Below are 26,500 nucleotides of genomic sequence, written 5' to 3' on the forward strand. Positions count from 1 at the left end.
CACCCTCTGTGGAAGCACATAAATGATTCTGTAACAGTCCAAATGTGTTACAAGTGACAGACTCATAGGATGGCTCCGTAGAATTCCATTTCCCAAAATCAGTTCCCCTCCCAGAGCCCCCAGTCCCTCCTGGTTCCCCCCGTACCTCCCCCACAGCGGGGTCTTGCTCCCCCAGTCCCACAATGATGATGCAGTCGGCCTGGCGGATACATCGCTGGGTCCAGGGGGTCAGGGTGTAGTCTGTCTGGTAGAGCACGATGCGGTGGATGTCCTCCTGCTGGCCCAGCCAACTGGACAGACGATACTCATGAACACTGACACAGAGCGAGAGAGAGACACCGACCAGACCAGACAGGAGGGTGAAGCGAGAGAGAGACACCGACCAGACCAGACAGGAGGGTGAAGCGAGAGAGAGACACCGACCAGACCAGACAGGAGGGTGAAGCGAGAGAGAGACACCGACCAGACCAGACAGGAGGGTGAAGCGAGAGAGAGACACCGACCAGACCAGACAGGAGGGTGAAGCGAGAGAGAGACAATGATTTACTTCTTTAACAAATATAAGGAACCTTTTATAATGCATGTGGGTAGTTCAAGATGCACACAACCCCGTTCAGTCAAGCTCACCTGTCCAGTGCGGCCGCTCCCAGGCGCTGCTTGATGCTGTCGCTGGTCAGTAGAAGTGTGGGGCCTATGAAGAAGGACAATTTAGGTCAGGTCTGTGGAAAGGGCATACCTAAATCAAATCACATTGTAGTTGTCACATGCTTCGTAAACAACAGGGGTCGACTAACAGTGAAATGCTTACTTACGGGTCCTTTTCCAACAATGCAGAATTAAAGATAATACAAAATTAAAAAGACACAGTCATAGTCCAACTGTACTAACTCATATCATTCCCCAGGCCCTAAAGCTTTCTAAGAGATGACCTGGCCACCGGAACACAGCTCATTCTACTGAGGAGGGAGGACGGCCAATTCAAGGTCCCCATGAATGGAGATCATTAATTCAGCCTCAGCAGAATATTAGATCATAGGAAACAGCACCCGGGCATAAACACAATGTCACCCCCCCTATCTATATAGATGAGAAATCTATAGAAGGGCAGCACTGCTGAACTGCACTGTCTAGACAGCCTTGAACTGACATGATGAAGACAGAGGTGGAATGTGTGTGTGGTTACCAATGGCGATGAGTGCGTGCTGCAGCTCCAGTGTGAAGGCTGTGAGGGGTACCTCCTCAGACACAGGCAGCACGGTGACAGTGGACAGGTTGGACGCCGGGTTCCCTGCATCCCACTTACTGCCTGGGGTGTGCAGGGCCAGGCTCCGGGCTGGGAGGAGGACAAACACACAGCCATGGATGGAGAGAGCCACATTATCATAAAGATATATTACACATAGCAGGTAAATGAGGGGTTAGATCCTTCTGGGTACAAAAGGTGCCTGTAAACACACACACACACACGCCTACACACCTGTCAGAGGGCCATTGACCTGCTGAAGGATCTTCTGGCCAAGAAGGTGAATCAACCTCGTGACTACCTAAAACAAGAGAAAGAGAGCGTCAGCGTGTGTGTGTGTGTGTGGAGTGTCGTGTGTGTGTGAATGCGAAGTGTGTGTGAGGGAGTGAAAGCCAGTCATAGACCAAGTTAGACTTCTCATCTTTGTATCTGTCCCATCATGGCATCTGTGAAAGCACGGGCAGCACCATAGAGGCCATCTCTATTTTAAAGTAGTCCATGTATTCTTCTACTTCTATGAGTTGGTAAACAAACTGAAAGGGTGCATACTGCCACCTGGAGTGGGTTGTTTGAGCAGGTATAAAACCCAAGGTTGGTGATTTACCGCCACCTGCAGTTATGGAACGTTTGCTCATAAGTAGGGCTGTGGTGGTCACGAATTTTCGTCAGCCGGTGATTGTCAAGCAAATAACTGTCTGCCTCACGGTAATTGACCGTTAATTAACAAACATATTTAGCATCTCCTGGCTTCCACATCTAACCTACAAGCCACTGATGCAGACCTTTGGAACATCTACATTTGGAAAAAGTCTAATAAATCCATGTAATATAGCCTATACCTTCACAATAAATCCATGATTTATTATAGACAGGTCTAAAGAAACATTATATGAAGAAAATGTCATCTATTTCAGAAGAACAGAATAGCATACTCTGAGTTGTCCTTATGTCAGGCCCTGATCTGGCTATGCCACATGGCTGTGGGCTACACTAGTTCATTTAGCAGACAAGATTTGCTTAGGATTCCGTGGCATTATTTTAATAGTATGAAGAATACAATTGTATACACATGCGGCTATTCTGTGTTGAGCGGTTAACAAAGAAATAGGTATTCTATATGCTAAATTTAGAGTTATTCATGTAACTTGTTGTTCTACAAACGGACTATATGTTTTGATTTTTAATACATTTTAAGTCTGCACAACAGTGATCACCGAACGATGAGACAGCCTATAGGGAGGAGGTCAGAGACCTGGCCGTGTGGTGCCAGGACAACCTCTCCCTCAATGTGAAAAAGACAAAGGAGATGATTGTGGACTACAGGAAAAGGGGTCCTGAGCACGCCCCCATTCTCATCGACGGGGCTTTTCCTTTTTTTTAATTTAGTTCACCTTTATTTAACCAGGTAGGCTAGTTGAGAACACCTTTATTTAACCAGGTAGGCTAGTTGAGAACACCTTTATTTAACCAGGTAGGCTAGTTGAGAACACCTTTATTTAACCAGGTAGGCTAGTTGAGAACACCTTTATTTAACCAGGTAGGCTAGTTGAGAACAAGTTCTCAGTTACAACTGTGACCTGGCCAAGATAAAGCAAAGCAGTGTGACACAGACAACAACACAGAGTTACACATGGAGTAAACAAGCCAAAAACACATTAAACAAGTCAATGACAGTAGAAAAAAAAGAAAGTCTATATACAGTAGTGGGGCTGTAGTAGAGCAGGTTGAGAGCCTCAAGTTCCTTGGTGTCAAAAACAACAACAAACTGTCATGGTCCAAACACACCAAGACAGTCGTGAAAACAAAGCTTATTCCCCCACAGGAGACTGAAAAGATTTGGCATGGGTCCTATGATCCTCAAAAGGTCCCACAGCTGCACCATTGAGAGCCTGACTGGTTGCATCACTGCCTGGAATGGCAACTGCTCGGCCTCAGACCGCAAGGCACTACAGAGGGTAGTGCTTACGGCCCAGTACATCACTAGGGCCAAGCTTACTACCATCCAGAACCTCTATACCAGGCGATGTCAGAGAAAAGCCCTAAAAATTGTCAAAAGCTCCAGCCACCCTAGTCATAGACTGTTCTCTGTTACCGCACATCAAACGGTACCGGAGCGCCAGGTCCAAGTCCAAAAGGCTTCTTAACAAAAGGCTACTCCGGTTGTAAAGATAAACAATGTGCTTAACATTAGGAAAGTTGACAAATAAATATAGTAGGCCTAGCCTATAGAAAGCTATAGAAATCCTCCTCTTTTTAATAGAGGCCATCACTCTGTTTTCTCATGCAACTGCATAGCCTATAGAAATGTTGCGCAGCATGAGCTCATGAAGTGTTTGATTAGATTTTCGAACTATTTGCATGGATGTCAGTGATTAGAGGGACAATAGAGTGCTGAGTACCAGGCAGTTATCAAGTTTGGTAGTCTACTAATGACCATCAGCAGCATCAGAGCTTGGAGAAGCCTAATTACCGTGACTAAATGGTCACGTAGAATTTGACTGCCTTCATGACTCGTGACCGCCGGTGTGGCGGTAATACAGTCACCGCAACAGCCCTACTCACAATTGATTGGCTGATCCCTCCGGATGACCTTGATGGAATGATATGATCCTTCCCACCCAGTTACCTACACAAATGGTGAAAGTCCTCAATGGCGCTGCCGATGTTAAAACATGTTTTTGGGTATTAGAGTCGTCTATCTAAGTCTATGAAGCCAGTTGACCTACATACCTGTGGGAACTTCCTCTTAATGTAGCCGAGTGCTCCCTCTGGTAGTTTGGCCAGCTCGGAGTCACGTACTGCATGCACCGTGGTGGCTCTGTTCTGATGGGTCAGGGCCTCCACCTGGACGGGGACACAACAACCACCAGAGGCTCCCATTGGTCAACACTGCGAATCATCCCTCAATCATTATACAGGAACTATGCACCAAACTTACCCCTTAACACTCTTGCAATTGATTTAATAATCATTGCACATTCCTTGTTTTCATATGGAGTTGAAGTGATCTTAGCCCTACAAATAGGAACATATTTAGTTCTTTAAAAAGCACTTACTGGTGCAGAAAATGTAAATAACTATTTAACATAAAAAAATGAGTGATCAGAGGAACGGACCAAGAAAAGCATGGAGAGCCAGACTTTTTAAGCCCCGGTGATTCTCGTGTCCATTTTCATCAGCGTCAACAAGCCAGCCAGGCAGTGACCTGTCATAACAAACCGATTGATCTCTCTCTCTGTAATAACACTGTGCTGCCGGTACACACATGGTCTAATTCTGTATCCTCGCATTCCACGCTCTCCTGACTCTGTCCTCACGGACACCGTAACTACGGCTACCGTCTGGAGCCGGTAACCATGGCATCGGACGATTCGCCTCAGGCAGGTATTCTTAGCAGCATAGGCATCGCCACAGCAATGCAAATCCACGTCAGCCAATGGGAGCGTAATGCAGTGAATTAAAGGGAGAGGGGTTACCAAACAGAGATAAATCCTCTCTGGAGTGAGTGAGTGAGTGAGTGACACACACACACACCTCTGAGATGTTGTGAATAGCCATGTCACGGTGGGGCGTACTCATGACCTTGCATAAAACCGTGTCGGTGTCTAAATGGGTTTGCTTACATCTACAATCAATAAAAAACAATGAATTCTTTAAAAGCCCGGCATTGTTTATGCTACGGCGGCTGCGTTTTTAAAATGGTACCACCCATTGTGCCACCTGTCATTTGACCCCTTACCACGCCGATGAGGTCACCGCGGCCGTACTCTCCGGTCAGCTCCTTCTTGCCGTCCTCCTTCATGATGACGGAGCGCAGACGGCCACTCAGAACTATGAAGGTGCTGTCTGACTTATCCCCCTGTCTGAGAGAGAGAGAGAGGATTGTTTCAACTGTAGCCAGACAAATTCACGCTTCCTGAATTGGATTGTAGTAATGTCTTGACTTTCATTATCATGTTTGAGGTTAAAAGGGATATTGCGTGATTTCAGTCTTTTTTCTCTCCTTGCCCAGAGTCAGACGAACTCACGGAATCCATTTTTATGTCTCCGGGTGCCGTTTGGAGATGATTGAAGTCCCGTGCGCTAACAGACGCAATAATGGGACAGATGCGCTGCCATCTCTATGCGACAGGGAACAAGGAAGTGGATAGAATCTCGTTTCTTATTATCATCAGTCAAATTAAAAAGATGACACAAATAACGACTACTTTGTGAGACTATAAATGACCAACCACCCAGCTTTGGAGTAGTTAAGTCTTATTCCCCTGCTTTTGAGGAGGAGCTGGCTAATGTACCGGGAGACTTCCAGCAATTGCGCTAAAATAAAGATATGCTAACTTCAAATAATCTCCAAACCTGCAGATACATAGAAATGGTACGTAGAAAAACAACCTCAAATCTTGAAATCTCGCCGTATCCCTTTAAGACTGGGGATTCATTGTAGATGGAAATACTGTAGATCAGTGAAGGCAGTCAAGCTGAATGGAGCGTGATAGACATCGGTGTGGACAGAGGGGTTTACCTACCTGTAGACTGCCCGGCCGGCCTCCACAGCCATCCAGTCCAGAGCAAAGTCTATCTGCCTGACGAAGGACGACATCCTCCGAACGACCGTGTGAGCTACGTTCAGCACCACTGTGGGTTCTGCGCGCATGATCCTGAGCGATGGGACACACACACACACATACACACGTAAATGTCAGAGTGTGCATGCATGTATGCATATGAAATACATGTGCACGACAGTGTGTATTCCCAGTGCCTCACTCGTAGAAGTGGGTCTTGGAAATGGAGAGGAAGCTGCAGTCTCGGTGGGCTCGGACAGTGAAGATGAGGGGCTCGCCGGTCAGTACAGCCAGCTGGCCCACCAGCTCCCCGGGGTGGGTCACAAACAGACATGTGTCCTCCTCTCGGTCAATCATCCGCTGGTACACATGCAGCAGGCCCAAGATCACAAACTGCACACTCACCTCCTGCAAAACACACTGGGATGAATACTTTCCAGGAAATCAACCAAGTTCCTATCCTGGGAATAATTCATATTTATACCGGAAAATTGGAAGTGCCAATTTAAAAACCAAGAAAATGTTCACTATGCTAGGGTTCTCCCAAAATAAGATTACCGCTGGGCCACATTGTCGACTTGGCTGCTCCTCTATGTCCAGATTTCACAGCAAGTGAAACTGATATTTGGTCATGAGTGTAACTTTGATCGCCAATGACATTGTTGTGAATTGCGAAACAGGATGTTCATAAATTCGGAGCGTGACGATGTTCCTCAAAAATTGTTTAAATATTAATCTCTTAACGGGGACCAATTCTTAAAAAATATATATCCATATCGACCTTCATACAGTGTGTTGATCACACATTCTCTAAGTAGGCTCTCATATGGGCAGTGATACGAGTGCAGAGAAGCAGGGGAAATGTCATAGCGGTATTTTGACATATATAGGCGAGAGACCTGCTTCGATCATGCAACCTATGGATTACAGAATAAAGTTAGGAATTTTCATGCGAGACAGGAGTCAGGATTTGGGGTTTCAGTGGGATTGGGACGACAGGGAAATAGCCTAGGCTCTATATAAGGCTACTACTTGCGTCAATAATACACTTGATTTAGGCTACATTATTGCACGCTCAAGGTTTCTGATCAGAGATAGATGAGAAAACAAATAAATGAGCTTTCACTTTCACTTGTCCAGCCAGAGGTCAATTAACCAAATATACAGACAGATTCAGAGAAACAAAATCACACTGATTATCAGACAAGTCAAAGGCTTTTGGTCAGGAATAGGACTAGGCTGAAGAGAAAAATCTACTTGTATAACATGCTAGCAAAATCAGCTAATACAGTTGAAGTCGGAAGTTTACATACACTTTAGCCAAATACATTTGAACTCAGTTTTCACAATTCCTGGCATTTAATCCTAGTAAAAATTCCCCATTTTAGCTCAGTTAGGATCACCACTTTTTTTAAGAATGTGAAATGTCAGAATAATAGTAGAGAGAATGATTTATTTCAGCTTTTATTTCTTTCATCACATTCGCATTGGGTCAGAAGTTTACATACACTCAATTAGTATTTGGTAGCATTGCCTTTAAATTATTTAACTTGGGTCAAACGTTTTGGGTAGCCTTCCACAAGCTTCCCACAATAAGTTGGGTGTATTTTGGCCCATTACTCCTGACAGAGCTGGTGTAACAGAGTCAGGTTTGTAGGCCTCCTTGCTCGCACACGCCTTTTCAGTTCTGCTCACAAACTTTCTATGGGATTCGTGATGGCCACTCCAAAACCTTGACTTTGTTGTCCTTAAGCCATTTTGCCACAACTTTGGAAGTATGCTTGGGGTCATTGTCCATTTGGAAGAACCATTTGCGACCAAGCTTTAACATCCTGACTGATGTCTTGAGATGTTGCTTCAATATATCCACATAATGCCATCTATTTTGTGAAGTGAACCAGTCCCTCCTGCAGCAAAGCACCCTCACAACATGAGCTGCCACCCCCGTGCTTCAAGGTTGGGATGGTCATTATGGCCAAACAGTTCTATTTTTGTTTCATCAGACCAGAGGACATTTCTCTAAAAAGTACAATCTTGGTCCCCATGTGCAGTTGCAAACTGTAGTCTGGCTTTTTTTAATGGTGGTTTTGGAGCAGGGGCTTCTTCCTTGCTGAGCGGCCTTTCAGGTTACGTCGATATTGAACTCGTTTTACTGTGGATATAGATACTTTGTACCCGTTTCCTCCAGCATCTTCACAAGGTCCTTTGCTGTTTTTCTGGGATTGACTTGCACTTTTCGCACCAAAGTACGTTCATCTCTAGGAGACAGAACGCGTCGCCTTCCTGAGCGGTATGACGGCTGCGCGGTTCCATGGTGTTTATACTTGAGTACTATTGTTTGTACAGATGAACGTGGTACCTTCAGGCGTTTGGAAATTGCTCCCAAGGATGAACCAGACTTGTGGAGGTCTACAATTGTTTTTCTGAGGTCTTGGCTGATTTCTTTTGATTTTCCCATGATATCAAGCAAAGGACCACTGAGTTTGAAGCTAGGCCTTGAAATGCATCCAGAGGTACACCTCCAATTGACTCAAATTATGTCAATTAGCCTATCAGAAGTTTCTGAGAACATGATCATTTTCTGGAATTTTCCAAGCTGTTTAAAGGCACAGTCAACTCAGTGTATGTAAACTTCTGACCCACTGGAATTGTGATATAGTGAATTATAAGTTAAATAATCTGTCTGTAAACAATTGTTGGAAAAAAACATTTGTTGTGCCATGCACAAAGTAGATGTCCTAACCGACTTGCCACAACTATAGTTTGTTAATAATAAATTTGTGGAGTGGTTGAAAAACGAGTTTTAATGACTCCAACCTAAGTGTATGCAAACTTCTGACTTCAACTGTATATGAGCAAACAAGAGTAAAGATGATCATTAGCACTCACCTTAACTTAGCAAACATTTTCCCAGCCTAATTGTTACCAAATATCCAAATGGAGATTCAGTGCTAAACACAAATTTGATATTGATTGATTTATCTAGACGGGTCCCCTGCGCTTGTCTCAAAACAGCGCGATCACAATCAAAACAGTGCTGAAATGATAACCTAGGTGACCACACACACACACACACACGACTATTGCTTTTTCGGTTGGATATGACTTTGGGAGTTTCAGTAGAAGCCAGAATTTGATAAATTACTAAAATTGCATTAGCCTACTTAATTCCAATATTTTCCTCATTCAGTTGATCCTAACTAAAGAGTTTGTCTCTGCGCCTTTCCTAGGCACAATGGTTGTTTCCTCTTCTCCTCACGTCGCTGCCGCCCGCAGCTCTTTCATTTCTGTGATGTTGGACCACGTCTGGGCTTTCATTTGTGGGTCAGAAGGGGATAGAAATTTCAGTTCTGACGAGACGGCATTCGGTTTATTTTCAGTTCTGACGAGAACTCTAAAACGGCATTCAGTTTTCGTGTGCAGTCGATTGTCCAATCCAGTGTCAATTATGCGTGTGCTTTGAATATATGGCGAATTTGTGTGCTAAATACATTAATGAGACAACCTGTTTGTATAATGTCCCATTTAATTTTTTCTGCTATACATGTTGCGCATTTTGTGGAATTGCGTCAGTGCAACAGTGGGGAGGAAATGTTGTAAATTTCCCCAGTGTTCGGATTATTCCATTGGTCCATTGAGCTATGGAAGTTCAATCAAGCACAGACAAAGGAATGCTTCCAAATAGTATTTGAACCCCGGTGTGGATAGGTATGACCAAAGAGGAGAACCAGGTTGATGAAGTAAAGCAGACAGTATGGTGCTCTGACCTGGTCTCCCTGTCTGGCCACCACAGAGCCTGCTTTGACCTGGTGCAGAGTCACCCTGCCCTCCAACAGACCAGGGTCCTGACAGAGAGGGAGAGATTATGGTACAGCAGGATTAAGGTGAGAGACTGCTAGGGATTCAGACATTGACGAGAGAGAACGTGAGGCCGCAAGAGGAAGCTAAGTTCCCGGGAACACACTCGGTACCGTCTCACAGTGGTGCTCTCCATAGATGTAGAACGGCATATGGCCGCCGATCCACACATGGACAGAAGAATGACTTGAAAGGTGACGACTGTTCTAGTTATTCTACCTCTATGGAGAGCATTACAGTGAGAAATAGAATACATGCGGCCACCGATCCACCCGTCACACTGGAATGACTCACATTGGAATGTCTAGTAATTATATTTCCGTGTATTTAACAATATACTATAGATCTATATGGTACTCCCGGTCCGAAACATCTCACCTGCAGCTGGATGATGCCCAGCAGGTCTTTCTTGGCAGCCTGAAAGATGGAGCTGACCTTGCTGGGGTGGACGGTGTCGGAGCGCCCCCCGCTGTCCGTATAGTGGAACACGGCAGAGGGCGTGTGCTGCATGGTCACACTCTTCTTCAGGATGGACTGGAGGAAGGTGAGGGGAGAGAGGGAGGGGGAGGGGGTTCAGACATGAGTGAGGCAGAGGTCTGACAGTGACCTGCGTCCCATATGGCAACCTATTCCATATTTAGTGCACTACTTTTGACCAGGGCCCATAGGCAGAGGGAGAAAAGGGGGCTCACCTTATAAATGACAGGGCTGGAGGGGCGCTCGTCTATGGTGACTCTGGCTCGCTCGTACGCCATGTTCAGGTCGATCCCCGTCACCCCTGCTGAGCAGAGAGAGGTATTGATGGGCATAGTGTACGTGTGAAGTCCCAAGTGAGTGTAGTTGCAGCACTGGGCAGGGGACAAGCCTACCTGTGCCGTCAGTGGGCATAGAGATAGAGCGAGTCTTCCTAAAGGTGTTGGACAGGCTCTCTTTTCCGGCTTCTGTGTCCGAGGAGGTTTCTGCGAGTGCAGGTGTGGGGGCAAAGACTGGGTCCTCCTGAAAGTGGGGTCTGCGTGGGATCCTGCCCGGACTCCCCTCTATCACCCCAGCAACCGCCACCAAGGGGACTGCCTGACGCTCCTGTCAATCAAAGAGGCAAAATATTGCATTAACTATTCACCCCATATCAACCTAATCATGCATTTCACTAATAACACAACAAATGTGGCCTTGGATGCATGTTTGATTGGCTATAAAGAGAATGCAATATGAGGTGGGTGAACAATAGAATGAATACTAGAGAAAATCCAATCTGTATGACAGAATTCCACTGTAGAATAATGTGGCTGTTGGAGAAGATTGGGTCAGGGAGGGTCTGAGTGACATAACTTTTAAACCCTCTTGCCGTTGCTCTTCCATCAGTGTTACTGCCCTTTATGTTATTTATAGAGGCTTGGGATCCATGTTATTCATTTTCACTGAGCTTTATGATTCCGCAGGGAGGATAGCGTTATGATGCTGGCCTTAATGTGTGTGTGTGTGTTACCGGGTTGAAGAGCTCTGTGGTTAGGCCCAGGTAATTATGTAACGCCAGGAAAGTCACTCTCTGGAGTCGCACCATGATTATCTGGAACACAAACAAACACCACTACACAACAATGCCTGTGATACCTCTCCAGAACAATCAGGGTGTACTTTCAACTCAGGTTAGGCAGAGTATTCACCCTTGGGTGTGTCCCAAACAGGCCAATAGGGAATAATGTGGAGTTTGGGATGCAGCCCTTGCCATTAGGGGGGGGGGGGTTGTTTGTTTGAAGTGTGTTCGGGAGTGGGCTGAGGTTGGGGCCGTACCTGAATGACGCGCACCAGAGTCTCGGGGTACTTCTCAAACACAGACTGGAAGGCTGAGGCGGGCAGACGCAGGATAGTGGAGCGAGACGCAGCCCGCGCTGACACAGTCTTATAGGGGGCGGGGTAACCCTGAGGAACACAGGAACCAACCAATCACACAGGGAGGGGGAGAGAGAGAGGACAAAAGAGACAGGGGAGGAGGTGAAATCAGAAAAACAGGAAGGAGGAGTGATGTCTGAAAAGAGAAGGGGAAACATGAACAGATGAATAGAGGTACAGTAGTGAAGAGACAAAAGGCAGAGAGATGGATGGATGGAGGACAGGACGGGGAGGAGGGAGAGATGGATGGAGAGGATAAGCCAGAGGTGAGGAGGACAGAGGCGGGGTGTGACACGTGTCAGATGGAGGGAAGACATAGGACGCGTCCCAAATGACAGCTAATTCCTTGTATGGTGCACCACTTCTGGGAATAAGGTGCCCTATAAGACCACAGTAAACTCACGGTGATGATGTCCAGAATACTGAGCAGGCTGTGGACACTGTCCCCCGGGAGCACGTCCTTCACAACCGGCTCTGTGCCATCCTGTACACACACACACACACACACACACGGATAACTAACCTTGTGGGGACACACAAATCAGTCTCATTCAAAATCCTATTTTCACTGCACCTAACCCTAACCCAAAAACCTAACTTTAACCCTAGCTCCTAACCCCAAATCTAACCCTAAACTTAATTCTAAACTTAACAAAATGTCCCCAGTTGGTCAAATTTTTGTCCAGAAAGATAAGTTCCCCTAGGTGCAAAGAATAACTTATAAAAATAAGTCTGATATTGACTTAGCTGGCGCTGAGCTCGTCTACAGTAGGTTTCATTGTGTATTCTAGCCCAGTCTTACGTTCTCGTGGATGCAGAGTTCCAGACGTCCATCCTGGACAACGTAGATGCTGTCGTCGTCGTCGCCCGGCCGGAACAGCCCCTCCCCCTCCTGCAGCTCCACAAAGACCATGTGACGACACAGCTCCAGGAACAGAGGCTTTTCAAAGTGGCCCAGCACCCTGAGAACAGAGGGAGACAGCAAAGAGTGACACAGAACACACACACAATGCTACTGGTGTTCGCGTGTGTGCGTGTGTGGTTGTGATTACCGGACGTTTTTGAGCATGTAGAGGACCTCTGAGGGCAGGTTGGAGTTCTGAACATCAAACTCAGTCAGGTCCGCCTCCAGCAGGGAGGGAGGGGGTTCCTTGGGCTGCAGAGTAGGGGGCTCCTTACGGATACGCAGGATCCTAGAACACAAACACATTAAATAGCAGAGACTAGTGCACCCTTCCTGATCGGTAGTTTTGAGTAGAGATGGTACCTGCGAGCTATACTCAGGACTTTGGGTCTCTTCCGAGGGCGCATCTTGGACACCGAGGTAGAAGATGGAGTTGAGGAAAGGGTCTGGACCTATGAGTGACAGAGAGAGAGACAACAAAGGAAGGAAGGAAGGAAGGAATGAAGGAAGGAATGAGTTCCCAAAAGCACAAAATGCTAATTCGCTCTGCCCCCTAGTGGGGAAACATGTAACTGACATTTCTTATCATCAGAAGACACAGTTTTGTCACCCCTTGCACTTTGTGGTGCTCATTTGTCATGGAGCAATTATGGTTAAGAGACTGGACTCTGTAATAAAGAGCAAGGATGCATGATAAACAAATGCCAAGTCACTCACCCACCATTGCACCTTGTACCAAATGGTTGGACCTCACTTTATATGCGCAGAAAGATACATTGGTATGTGTTCATCTACAAAGCCCTTTTAGGTAAATTCCCTCTTTATCGCTGTAGTCTGGTCTCCTTCACCACCAGCAGTTACCATACCCGGTCTGCTAGGTGGTTGCTACTTATAGTCCCCAGGACATTCACAGTATTAGGCAAGACTGCCTTCTCTTCTTGTGCACCAGAGGCATGGAATAGTCTACAATCCATCTACAGTATATATGTTAGTGCCACTGAATGATTTTAAATATTGATGGGAGAGACTGTTACAGAGGAGTGCAAATGCTTTTTTTTTTTAGGGTGGATCATGTTGTTGTATGTTTTATTTCTGTAATGTATTGATTGTTGCTGCCTTCTTGGCCAGGTCTCCCTTGAAAAAGAGACTCTGGGTCTCAATGAGCTTTTCCTGGTTAAATAAAATAAATAAAAAAGTGCCTTGCTCAGAAGGCACATTAACTGATTTTTCACCTTGTCGACTCGGGATTCAAACCGGTGCCTCTGATGAAGGTTGTGGGTCTTCCAGCAGGACAAAGACCCCCAAATACACATCAAAAGCACCCTGGAATGTTCTGGAGTGGCCAGCAAAGAGGCCAGACCTGAATCACATCCATAACAGCAGTTATGAAACATGAAAACAGCAGCAGGTGGTGGGACACCTCAAACAGAGCAGTTTGCTGCAGAAGATTGGGCCAATTTGCCAGTAGAAAGCAGCAAGCTCATTGACAGCAACAATAAGTACTTGTTGACAGTTCTCTTGGCCTAAGGCTGTACAACAAAATATTAGGTACGGGGTGCCAATCATTTTGCACATGCCCTTTGTCTTTATTTTCCTAATTAAAATTGTAAACTTAAGTTGACAAAAATACAATTGGTTCTGCAATAGCTGTAACAGTGACCAAAAGTTTTTTTTTTTTTATTATCTACCTGATTTTAGAATAAATCATTATTTAATAAAAGTGCGAGGGTGTCAATATATACAGTGCATTCGGAAAGTATTCAGGCCCCTCGACTTTTTCCACATTCTGTTACGTTACAGCCTTATTTAAAAAGTGTATTAAATGTTCACATGAATATGGGCCCTGATACGTAATGCATGGCAGAGAGCTGAGTGACTTGGGGAAGAATCACTTCCATTTTCCCAGGTAAAAGTAGTATTGTCGCAAATTCAGGTGATACCCCTGGCCGGAATTCAAACCCGGGTCCTAACCAAACTTCTTAGCCTTAACGCTCAAAGATCCCTATGGTCCCTGGTCAAAAGTAGTGGCACTATAAAAGGGACTAGGGTGCCATTTGGAACACAGAACAATAATGACTAACCTTCCTCATAATCTTCCGGCCGTAGAAGAGCACCTTGTCTCTCTTCCTGAAGCGATAGCGGGGAACAGCCTGCTGTCCACCTTCGAATAGACACAACAACATGCTATCAACAAAGATAACAGCACTTGTGCAACAGTGGCTACTGAGCATACAACGAATGAACAATGAACGCTGTCCCGTAAAACATAGGACTTCTCTGTTCAGGTCCAATTCATAAGTCCCGTTATTATTTCCTATTATTATGCCGATGTGGTTATACTTTGTCATTTGCCACCAAATGTGTTTAATTACTTTAATGTCAAAGTTTAATATCAACTGTTTCCTTGCCCCTCATGTTTGTCCCATGAAGTGGGGAGGAAGAGGATGGATGACTCACTGGCCAGCTTGTATCTTCTATAGAGGAAGAGCACCACGATGCCAATGAGAGAAACTGCCACCACAGCCCCGATCAGCACGCCAGTCAACTGGACAACAAAACAAAGTTATTACCATAAAGATCCATTCAATTACAGTGTTCTATTATATTCTATGGCTAGTTTGGTGTCAGACACAGGCACTGGGAACCACAGAACATTCTAACAACAACAAACATGATCACTGAAGTCCGATCAAGAAGTCATGTAGAGACCAAAGGGGGAGGTGGGGGGGCTACATCAAAGGCCTCCTTCCTCTTTTTGTTTATTCTTGGTGCCTAAGGAGGCTTTACTAGACATTGTTGATGTAGGATGTACTTTCAGAAGGCCAGAGACTTTACTAGACATTGTTGATGTAGGAGTTACTTTCAGAAGGCCAGAGACTTTACTAGACATTGTTGATGTAGGAGTTACTTTCAGAAGGCCAGAGACTTTACTAGACATTGTTGATGTAGGAGTTACTTTCAGAAGGCCAGAGACTTTACTAGACATTGTTGATGTAGGAGTTACTTTCAGAAGGCCAGAGACTTTACTAGACATTGTTGATGTAGGAGTTACTTTCAGAAGGCCAGAGACTTTACTAGACATTGTTGATGTAGGAGTTACTTTCAGAAGGCCAGAGACTTTACTAGACATTGTTGATGTAGGAGTTACTTTCAGAAGGCCAGAGACTTTACTAGACATTGTTGATGTAGGAGTTACTTTCAGAAGGCCAGAGACTTTACTAGACATTGTTGATGTAGGATTTACTTTCAGAAGGCCAGAGACTTTACTAGACATTGTTGATGTAGGAGTTACTTTCAGAAGGCCAGAGACTTTACTAGACATTGTTGATGTAGGATTTACTTTCAGAAGGCCAGAGACTTTACTAGACATTGTTGATGTAGGATGTACTTTCAGAAGGCCAGAGACTTTACTAGACATTGTTGATGTAGGATTTACTTTCAGAAGGCCAGAGACTTTACTAGACATTGTTGATGTAGGAGTTACTTTCAGAAGGCCAGAGACTTTACTAGACATTGTTGATGTAGGAGTTACTTTCAGAAGGCCAGAGACTTTACTAGACATTGTTGATGTAGGAGTTACTTTCAGAAGGCCAGAGACTTTACTAGACATTGTTGATGTAGGAGTTACTTTCAGAAGGCCAGAGACTTTACTAGACATTGTTGATGTAGGATGTACTTTCAGAAGGCCAGAGACTTTACTAGACATTGTTGATGTAGGAGTTACTTTCAGAAGGCCAGAGACTTTACTAGACATTGTTGATGTAGGAGTTACTTTCAGAAGGCCAGAGACTTTACTAGACATTGTTGATGTAGGAGTTACTTTCAGAAGGCCAGAGACTTTACTAGACATTGTTGATGTAGGATTTACTTTCAGAAGGCCAGAGACTTTACTAGACATTGTTGATGTAGGAGTTACTTTCAGAAGGCCAGAGACTTTACTAGACATTGTTGATGTAGGATGTACTTTCAGAAGGCCAGAGACTTTACTATACATTGTTGATGTAGGAGTTACTTTCAGAAGGCCAGAGACTTTACTAGACATTGTTGATGTAGGAGTTACTTTCAGAAGGCCAGAGACTTTACTAGACATTGTTGATGTAGGATGTACTTTCAGAAGGCCAGAGACTTTACTATGGTTATTATGTTAGGTTTTCTGCTTTATTAAAACGTTTTGCACGCATGGAAATAGAAGTTTATCTGGGGTGTATTCACTAGTGCATGCACACCATAGCAAACAGTACCAAAACGTTTCACAAATGACATTTTTTTTGCCGCAATGTAAACAAGTTTCTATTGGACAAGATCAGGTACGTCCAGTTAGCGTCCTAGTGAATACACCCGGGTGTACTCACTAGGAAGCATCAGAACCGATCGGAGGTAAACAGAAGCTAACGGAGCGAAAGAGGGAGGGACCAAACTGAATTTGTCTAACAAAAAATGGTATGCTGTTGCAAAAAGATTTGCTGCGGTGAAAACGTTTTGCTAAGGTGTGCGACAATAAATACACCCTAGCTAAGTACACATTCACGTTCATAAAACTTAGTGGATCTCTGTACCATGGTAGTCTGCATCCTCTCCTCCACAAACTGCTGGACACGTGCCCTGATATCCTCCCTGCTGGGCACCTTTCCTGCTAAGTACTGTGGAGAAACAGTCAAACAAAGTCATAAATAATTGATGTAGAGTGCAGACAAATGCAAAGATTTATAGATCCAGTAACCCCCTCCTCCCCCCCCCACACACACACACACACAGGAATCAATATTATGATAGGAGTGTTTGAAAAATAAATGATGTAATAGAACATGGCATTTGCTGGACTTAAGATACCGTTTTCAGTCCTGACATGTCATCGTTGAGATTGTGACTCAACGCACTGGTCCAACTGCACTGGTCATCAGTATCCTCTTCGCCGCCCATTCCTACACACACACACACACACACACACACACACCGCACACAAGCACACACACACAAAAATGGGGTGAGAAAAGCAGGGATGGAGAAAGTTGCTAAAGTAGCTCGCACATTCCAGCTACAGATTATCTGGTGTACAATGTGATAAAGTGCCGCAAACAAGTATTTGCCCCTTTCTGAGCCTATATTTTTACATATTTTGGACACCGAATGTTATCAGATCTTCAACCAAAACGTAATATTAGATAAAGGGAACAAACACTGCACTTCATACCAACGGTGGTAGTGTGATGCTTTGGAGATGCTTTGCTGCCTCAGGACCTGGACGACTTGCCATCATTGAAGGAACAATGAATTCTGTCTTGTATCAGAAAATTATTATTTTTTTAATAATATTTAAAGGACACACCTACTCATTCCAGGGTGTATCTTTATTTTTACTATTTTCTACATTGTAGAATAATATTGAAGACAACATGTACAGTCATGGCTAAAAGTTTTGAAAATGACGCAAGTATAAATGTTCTAAGTCTGCTGCCTCAGTTTGTATGATGGCAATTTGCATATACTCCAGAATGTTATGAAGAGTGATCAGATGAATTGCAATTAATTGCAAAGTCCCTCTTTGCCATGCAAATGAACTGAATCCCCCCAAAAACATTTCTGCTGCATTTCATCCCTGCCACGAAAGGACCAGCTGACATCATGTCAGTGATTCTCTCGTTAACACAGGTGTGAGTGTTGACGAGGACAAGGCTGGAGATCACTCGGTCATGCTGATTGAGTTCGAATAACAGACTGGAAGCTTCAAAAGGAGGGTGGTGCTTGGAATCATTGTTCTTCCTCTGTCATCCATGGTTACCTGCAAGGAAACATGTGATGTCATCATTGCTTTGCACAAAAAGAGCTTCACAGGCAAGGATATTGCTGCCAGTAAGATTGCACCTAAATCAATCATTTATCGGATCATCAAGAACTTCAAGGAGAGCGGTTCAATTGTTGTGAAGAAGGCTTCAGGGTGCCCAAGAAAGTCCAGCAAGCGCCAGGACCGTCTCCTAAAGTCGATTCAGCTGCGGGATCGGGGCACCACAAGTACAGAGCTTGCTCAGGAATGGCAGCAGGCAGGTGTGAGTGCATCTGCACGCACAGTGAGGAGAATACTTTTGGAGGATGGCCTGATGTCAAGAAGGGCAGCAAAGAAGCCACTTGCCTCCAGGAAAACATCAGGGACAGACTGATATTTTTCAAAAGGTACAGGGATTGGACGGCTGAGGACTGGGGTTAGTAATTTTCTCTGATGAATCCCCTTTCCGATTGTTTGGGGCATCTGGAAAGAAACTTGTCCGGAGAAGATAAGGTGAGCGCTACCATCAGTCCTGCGTCATGCCAACAGTAAAGCATCCTGAGACCATTCATGTGTGGGGTTGTTTCTCAGTCAAGGGAGTGGGCTCACGCACAATTTTGCCTAAGAACACAGCCATGAATAAAGAATGGTACCACCACATCCTCTGAGAGCAACTTCTCCCAACCATCCAGGAACAGTTTGGTGACGAACAATGCCTTTTCCAGCATGATGGAGCACCTTGCCATAAGGCAAAAGTGATAAATAAGTGGCTCGGGGAACAAAACATTGATATTTTGGGTCCATGGCCAGGAAACTCCCCAGATCTTAATCCCATTGAGAACTTGTGGTCAATCCTCAAGAGGCGGGTGGACAAACAAAAACTCACAAATTCTGAAACTCCAAGCATTGATTATGCAAGAATGGGCTGCCATCAGTCAGAATGTGGCCCAGAAGTTAATTGACAGCATGCCAATACAGATTGCAGAGGTCTTGACAAAGAAGGGTCAATACTGCAAATATTGACTCTTTGCATCAACTTCATGTAATTGTCAATAAAAGCCTTTGACACTTATGAAATTCCTGTAATTATACTTCAGTATTCCATAGTAACATCTGACAAAAATATCTCAAGACACTGAGGCAGCAGACTTTGTGAAAATGTATATTTGTGTCATTCTCAAAACGTTTGGTCACGACTGTAGTAACCAACAAAAAAAAGTGTTACCTGGAATGCTTTTTTCCCCAAAAGTTTGGAAGTAGTTCCCACATATGCTGAGCACTCGTTGGCTGCTTTTCATTCACTCTGCGGTCCAACCCATCCCAAACAATCTCAATTGAGTCAAGGTTGGGTGATTGTGGAGACCAGGTCGCCTGATGCAGCACTCCATCACTCTCCTTGAACAAATAGCCCTTATACAGGCTGGATGTGTGCTGGGTCATTGTCCTGTTGAAAAATAAATGATAGTCCCACTAAGCCCAAACCGGATGGGATGGTGTGTCGCTGCAGAATGCTGTGGTAGCCATGCTGGTTAAGTGTACCTTGAATTCTAAATAAATCACTGACCGTGTCACCAGCAAAGCACCCCCACACCATCACACCTCCTCCTCCATGCTTCACGGTGGGAACCACACATGCAGAGATCATCCGTTCACCTACTCTGCGTCTCACAAAGACACGGCGGTTGCAACCAAAAATCTCACATTTGGACTCATCAGACCAAAGGACAGATTTCCACCGGTCTAATGTCCATTGCTCGTGTTTCTTGGCCCAAACAAGTCTCTTCTTATTATTGGTGTCCTTTAGTAGTGGTCTCTTTGCAGCAATTCGAACATGAAGGCCTGATTCACGCAGTCTCCTCTGAACAATTGATGTTGAGATGTGTCTGTTACTTGAAGTCTGAAGCATTTATTTGGGCTGCAATCTGAGGTGCAGTTAACTCTAATGAACTTATCCTCTGCAGCAGAGGTAACTCTGGGTCTTCCTTTCCTGTGGCAGTCCTCATGAGAGCCAGTTCTTGGTTTTTGCAACTGCACTTGAAGAAACTTTCAAAGTTCTTGAAATGTTCCGGATTGACGGACCTTCATGTCTTAAATTAATGACGGACTATCGTTTCTCTTTGCTTATTTGAGCAGTTCTTGCCATAACACAGATTTGGTATTTAACCAAATAGGGATAACTTCTGTATACCACCCCTACCTTGTCATCACAACACAACAGATTGGCTCAAATGAATTAAGGAAAGATGGTTGAGACATTGCCAAGAGTGTGCAGAGCTGTCATCAAGGCAAAGGGTGGCTACTTTGAAGAATCTCAAATTTAAAATATTTTGATTTGTTTAACACTTTTTTGGTAACAACATGGTGTTATTTCATAGCGTTGATGTCTTCACTATTATTACAATATAGAAAAAAATAAAGAAAAACCCTGGAATGAGTAGATGTGTCCAAACTTTTGACTGGTCCTGTACAAACATCAACTTGCAGACTCACACAAACGACTACAGAGCCTTCAGAAAGTATTCACACACATCTTGACTTTTTCCACATTTTGTTGTGTTACAGCAATTTAAAATAGATTCAATACAGATTTCTTTGTCACTGGGCTACATACACTAGCCCATAATGACAAAGTGGAATATTTTTCTTACTACAAATTAATAAAAAATCCAAAGCTGAAATGTCTTGAGTCAATAAGGATTCAACCTCTTTGTTATGGCAAGCCAAAAATAAATTGAGGATTAAAAATGTGCGTAACAAGTCACATAGTAAATTGCATGGACTCATTCTGTGTGCAATATCTCATCTCTGTACCCCACACACATCTGTAAGGTCTGGCAGTCGAGCACTGAATTTCAAACACAGATTCAACCACAAAGACCATGGAGGTTTTACAGTGCATGGCAAAGAAGAGCACCTATTGGTAGATGGGTAGAAAAACAAATAAAATTGACACAGAATATCCCTTTGAGCATGGTGAAGTTATTCATTACACGTTGGATGGTGTTTCATTACACATTGGATGGTGTATCAATACACCCAGTCACTACAAAGATACAGGTGGCCTTCCTAACTTAGTTACCAGAGAGGAAGGAAACTTGCTCAGGGATCTCAACATGAGGCCAATGGTGACTTTAAAACAGTTCAAGTTTAGTGGCTGTGAAAGGAGAAAACTGAGGATGGATCAACATTGTAGTTACTCCACAATACTAACCTAAATGACAGAATGAAAAGAAGAAAGCCTGTACATAATAAATATATTCCAAAACATTGCATATTGCTTGCAAAAGTAATACTGCAAAAAATGTGGCAAAGCAGTTCACTTTTTGTCCTGAATACAAAGTGTTATGTGATGTGTTGTATTGGATTTTCCCCAAACATTACTGAGTACCACAACTCCATATTTTCAAGCTTGATGGTGGCTGCATCATGTTATGGGTATGCTTGTAATCGTTAAGGAATTGGGAGTTTTTTTAGGATAAAAAATACATGGAATGGAGCTGAGCACAGGGAAAATCCTAGAGGTAAACCTGGTTCAGTCTGCTTTCCACCATAAACTGGGAGATGAAATTCACCTTTCAGCAGGACAATAACCTAAAACGGAAGGCCAAATCTTCACTGGAGTTGCTTACCAACAAGACAGTGAATGTTCCTGAGTGGCTGAGTTACAGTTGACTTAAATCTACTTGAAAATCTATGACCTGACAACAGTTGTCTAGCAATGATCAACAACGAAATAAAGAATGTTGAAAAGAACAGAATGGACAAATGTTGCACAATCCAGGTGTGCAAATCTCCTAGAGACTTACCCAGAAAGACTCTGTAAATCACTGCTAAAGGTGTTCTACAAAGTACTGACTCAGGGGTGTAAATAGTTATGTAAATTCATTTGTTTTATTTTTAATAAATTAGCAAAAAAAATCTTTAAAAAATCTTTTCACCTTATCATTATGGGGTATTGTGTATAGATGGTTGAGAACAAAATATATATTTAATCCATTTTGAATTCAGGCTGTAACAACCAAATGTGGAATAAGCCAAGGGGTGTGAAGACTTTGTGAAGGCGCTGTACAGCTCATTTGCCCAGACCCGCATGCTCACACCCCCATCCTTTGTGATTGCATTGTTGTTTGCCACTTGGCCTTAAATTGTTCCAATTTGTTTTTCCTCGGTCGCCCATGCTATTTCAATATTCAATTTGATTTTTCCATTGTGTTAATAATGAGAAGAGAATCATCGAACCCATTGGGTATCTCGCCAAACCCCCATTTAGTATGTCTTGAAATATGCAGACAAACAGATTCAAAGTAGCTTTACATTGTAATACTTCTGACAGTCAACTTTCTAGCTCGCGTCCATAACTTTTGGACATTCCAAGAAAGCATGGATTATTGGAGTCATCATTAGTTTTACATTTAAGACATGACTCTGCCGTTGTGCTGTAGAATCTGTGAATTTTGTCTCATAATCAATTCTAAACATTAGTTTATACTGGATTAATCATACATTTTTGTTAACTGTCATTTTGTTAGTTAAGCTCCAACTTTCCCTCCATCGTGTGCTTTTTTTTTTTTTTTCGTGTTCTTTTAAAGTCATGGTTCAGATAGTTTCTATTTTTTTCTAAGTGATTTCAGTTGGAAATGCTCTCTGCAAGGTTTTGTACATTATCCTTGTCATATGAACATACTTTTCTGACTCAAATAAGACTCCCTCAACGCTGCTCTGATCGCCAAAACATTTCAAATGGAAGTTGTGATATGTAACTTTTAAGTTTAAGTTTAAGCATGTGGTCAGTCAAAAATTACTTTTTAAAACTGTGTCATGGAAATAGGCATATTTCCTGTTACCAAGACATTTGCGGTTTCTATTCACGTTTTGTCTGACCATAGGGGAATTAACGCATTATAGCTAAGATCATCAAATATGTCAAAATATATATGAACGTAAAATGTAGCACACACATTTTCACAGGAATGACATCTTATTTTTTCCAACGTCAAAAATGGAGAGTTTAAAAATGCTCCCAAGCACAATTTAACCAGGTATTCTCGACTAGAGGTAAATTAGACTGATTTAGTCCATTATTGGGCCAACGTTACTCCTTATAGTCCAAGGACCTTACATGTTGTGTTTAAAGGTGAATTGGCTCTGGAAGTCTAAATTGCCAAATACTCCATCTAAATGTGAATCGATTCTCAATTGCGGTACGGTTCTAAAAACATAAATCTCTCTACTTTCATATCAATCAAAATGATTTCACAAATGCAAAATGCAGTTTACTGTTTTAACACCGTTGCAGCCGACAGTATTATTCAGAGACAATATGTTTATGGTGTCCGTCTTCCGTTTACTCACAGGTGTTAGACGCAAATAGCTCATTCAAACAGGTGTTCCGTCTGTTTTCCGTAAACATGTGCTGTAACATGAAGATATGGCCTTGTGGGAACACGAACCCTAAAAAGGTGTGTATCAATTTAACCTTTTGTTTTTGGGAGGAGAAAAATGACGACGGAAGCAGAAGCTGTTGAGGATCTTGAATCTAATGGCGGTAGAATTAAGGAAAATATGACAACAGAAAATGGAAAACAGCAAAGTAGAGTACAGCGCTGAGAATGTTCCTTCGTATCTTGTAGGAGTACAGTTTGTTGATGATGTGCAGTTGATTGGATTACCAATCTTGAAGAATTAATTTGAGATATCCAAACTGGTGGAGAGAGTGCTGGGTAAAGTAAAGGCTATGATAATCACAAGGCAGGCTTGTTTTATGTACTTCTGAGGATCCGTGTGTGCTGCATCTCACCCGATTCGAGAGGTTTGCCCGTGTCTCTTCGGAACAGGGCGCACTTCAAGGTGGTAATATCTGGCATCTCGTGGGAAGTCGATGTTGCACAGACTAAACATATTCTTGGAGTGATTGATGCAAGTCGGTTGAATCGAGTGGTTAATGGAGCGAAAGTGAAATGTCGGTCTGTTCTTTTGTTTTTAAAGCGGAGCCCCTCCCTACCCAGGTGAAGTTGGGATATGTGAATTATAATGTATTGTAGAAGTGAGGAGAAAGTGAAGTGTTGCAATTGTGGTGGGCACCATGAAGCGACATCTTTGGAGTGCCCGACGAGGGTGAAGGAAGATGAGGTGGCTAGTGTCAGGATTAATCAGATCATCTCATATACAGCAGCAGTGAGACAGGTTTAGGGATTGAGTGGCCCTGAAGAGTCCACGGTGGTCGGTAGGCATTCTCCACGGGCAGGCTCTCACCAGAAGGACCCAGAGATGTTGCATGTGAAGGTGGAATTTGTGTTTTTTTTTATGGCAATGGTGGTCAATGGCACTGCTAAGGTGGAGCAGAGGTCCAGAAGGATGTATGTTATTGTGGAAGTGGCAGAGCGGTTCCTGGGACTGAAGGATTTTGGGGGAAAGGATTTACACGATGTACTGGCATGAGAAGAGGCGTAAAGTACTTAAGTAAAAATATCTTAAAGTGTTTTTTGAGGGGTATCTGTACTCTACTTTTTATATGTTTGACAACTTTTACTTTACTATACATTCCTACAGAAAACAAGAATGGTTGCGTCTGGTTTGCTTAATATCAGGGATTTGTTTTATACTTTTGATACTTAAGTATATTTAAAACAAAACACTTTTTGAATTTTACTGAAGTAGTATTTTACTGGATGACTTTCACTCGAGTCATTTTCTATTAAGGTATCTTTACTTCTACCCAACAATTGGGTATTACTTTTTCCAACCGGTCACGTACAATTACCACCCTCTCAGGCCCCGGAGCCTGGGGAGGGAGTTATGGAAATTTGATGGACTGAAAGAGTGGGAGATATCATGGAACTGAGAGTCATGATCAAGGGCTAGAGCCTCTAGTAACGTTAAGAGGTAAGTTAGAAGTTCTGTCAGCAGGCTGAACGTTTGACGTCCCAGTCAATATCCAGGCAACTTCAAGCGAGACGCTAGCTAGTTAGCTGATTTGCGTTTGACTTAGCTACAATAAATATTACGATTATTACGTGCACGCTAGTGTGTACAAGAAGACATGCATAGACTGTTCATGTACTAGCTTACGTTACCTGGCTGACGTTACTAGTAAGCAGAAACGCTGGTTAACGTTGGAAACAGTCACAATCAATCGAAGCCACACAAAGTCTAATCACATAAAGATAAAGCTCATGAAATGTAGGAGCTGGAAACTTACTTTAGAACTTTCTTGACTTGCTATTTCTCTCTTTCTCGTCCAACATAGCTAGCCATATGATTCAGTTGAGAAAAAAAAAAAAATAACCTATTCCTCCTGGCTGCCCAACCCCACCCATTTACATCACTAGTCAATCCCTGCTGTTGCCGTCAGATCTACGCACAGTGTAATTCATTCCAATTGGCTATCGTTATGTGCACTCATCCTATCAGAGTTGTGTTTATATTCTCAGTTGGCTATGTACTTCCTGTTTACACGAGCACTGTCAGAGAGGAAGAGGCGAAGCGAGATGTTTTACTCCACCCAAAATAAGCCGTATTCTTCTTCGACGAGGTTTAACGTCGGTTGACATCCAATACATTTTGCATTACCGCCACCTACTAGACTGGAGTACAACTCCCTTATACTTTGCTTGAAAATACCCTACCATCAAACACTCACATTTTTTTTTAAATAACATCTTATAAAAAATAACAACACCCTACTCCACTATTTAAATGTATTTTGTCCTACCTCAGACCAACAACCTGAAAGGATGGGACACCACCACTTAACACACCCTGTAACTCGTCTGATGTCTCGCACCACCAAATACCTCTCTGCAGCTGCCACCACGACCCCAATTTTCTGCAACGTACATTCCATCCCTGCAGGTCAGTTGATAACTATTGCTATAAATGCTAAAAATCAAATCTTACTGAAACATATATCACTTGTTGGCCTTGACCCATCTTCCTCTACTTTCTTCACTGCCTCAGCATATGACAGCTCTAACCCTGGAAACCTCAACGTACCTCTCTCGCATGGGACATTTCTTATCCTCAGCCCCATGGGCACCCCTACAATTAACACATAGGTCTCAAAATTAGGTCTCAAAAATCACAGGTATCTAAGTTCGCAGCTAGCTTAACTACAGTCAAAATAAGGAGAAGCATGTTGTTATGATGGGATAAGTCATCTATGTGAAGCTAGTCACAATACAGATTAGCCACAATAGTGGAATTTGTTGTTCACCTTAGCAATTGTTAGTGAGATGAGACATTGTGCCAGAATATAAATAATATCTTAGCTAGCAATAAAT

General features: G+C 43.4%; 1 protein-coding gene across 6 annotated transcripts in view; it reads right to left on the reverse strand.

Moving 5' to 3' along the window:
• The window catches only part of LOC110509336 (patatin-like phospholipase domain-containing protein 7), a 45,452-nt gene extending 19,709 nt beyond the window's left edge, over nucleotides 1-25,743 (reverse strand). The window contains exons 1-24 of one of the 6 annotated variants that reach the window (XM_090227025.1): nucleotides 25,420-25,551; nucleotides 19,447-19,665; nucleotides 17,291-17,382; nucleotides 17,017-17,100; nucleotides 14,918-15,005; nucleotides 14,542-14,621; nucleotides 12,824-12,912; nucleotides 12,609-12,749; nucleotides 12,359-12,518; nucleotides 11,960-12,040; nucleotides 11,458-11,586; nucleotides 11,153-11,233; nucleotides 10,536-10,746; nucleotides 10,359-10,444; nucleotides 10,045-10,200; nucleotides 9,576-9,653; nucleotides 6,011-6,216; nucleotides 5,770-5,901; nucleotides 4,983-5,106; nucleotides 3,974-4,087; nucleotides 1,478-1,544; nucleotides 1,184-1,333; nucleotides 628-691; nucleotides 146-314 (exon numbers count right to left, since the gene is read on the reverse strand). In XM_090227025.1, coding sequence (XP_090083151.1) covers nucleotides 146-314; nucleotides 628-691; nucleotides 1,184-1,333; nucleotides 1,478-1,544; nucleotides 3,974-4,087; nucleotides 4,983-5,106; nucleotides 5,770-5,901; nucleotides 6,011-6,216; nucleotides 9,576-9,653; nucleotides 10,045-10,200; nucleotides 10,359-10,444; nucleotides 10,536-10,746; nucleotides 11,153-11,233; nucleotides 11,458-11,586; nucleotides 11,960-12,040; nucleotides 12,359-12,518; nucleotides 12,609-12,749; nucleotides 12,824-12,912; nucleotides 14,542-14,621; nucleotides 14,918-15,005; nucleotides 17,017-17,100; nucleotides 17,291-17,382; nucleotides 19,447-19,519 — 2,655 coding nt within the window. In that variant the 5' untranslated portion in view covers nucleotides 19,520-19,665; nucleotides 25,420-25,551. Of the gene's footprint in view, nucleotides 1-145; nucleotides 315-627; nucleotides 692-1,183; nucleotides 1,334-1,477; nucleotides 1,545-3,973; nucleotides 4,088-4,186; nucleotides 4,259-4,982; nucleotides 5,107-5,769; nucleotides 5,902-6,010; nucleotides 6,217-9,575; nucleotides 9,654-10,044; nucleotides 10,201-10,358; nucleotides 10,448-10,535; nucleotides 10,747-11,152; nucleotides 11,234-11,457; nucleotides 11,587-11,959; nucleotides 12,041-12,358; nucleotides 12,519-12,608; nucleotides 12,750-12,823; nucleotides 12,913-14,541; nucleotides 14,622-14,917; nucleotides 15,006-17,016; nucleotides 17,101-17,290; nucleotides 17,383-19,446; nucleotides 19,666-25,419 lie in introns of those variants that run through there. The other 5 variants (XM_090227024.1, XM_036967283.2, XM_036967282.2 and 2 more) reach the window with 5 other exon arrangements.
• Nucleotides 25,744-26,500: the final 757 nt, after the last annotated feature.

The sequence above is a fragment of the Oncorhynchus mykiss genome, chromosome 29 (assembly GCF_057628025.1).
Source record: "Oncorhynchus mykiss isolate SJ-2025 chromosome 29, ASM5762802v1, whole genome shotgun sequence".
In the NCBI taxonomy this organism is placed as follows: domain Eukaryota; kingdom Metazoa; phylum Chordata; class Actinopteri; order Salmoniformes; family Salmonidae; genus Oncorhynchus; species Oncorhynchus mykiss.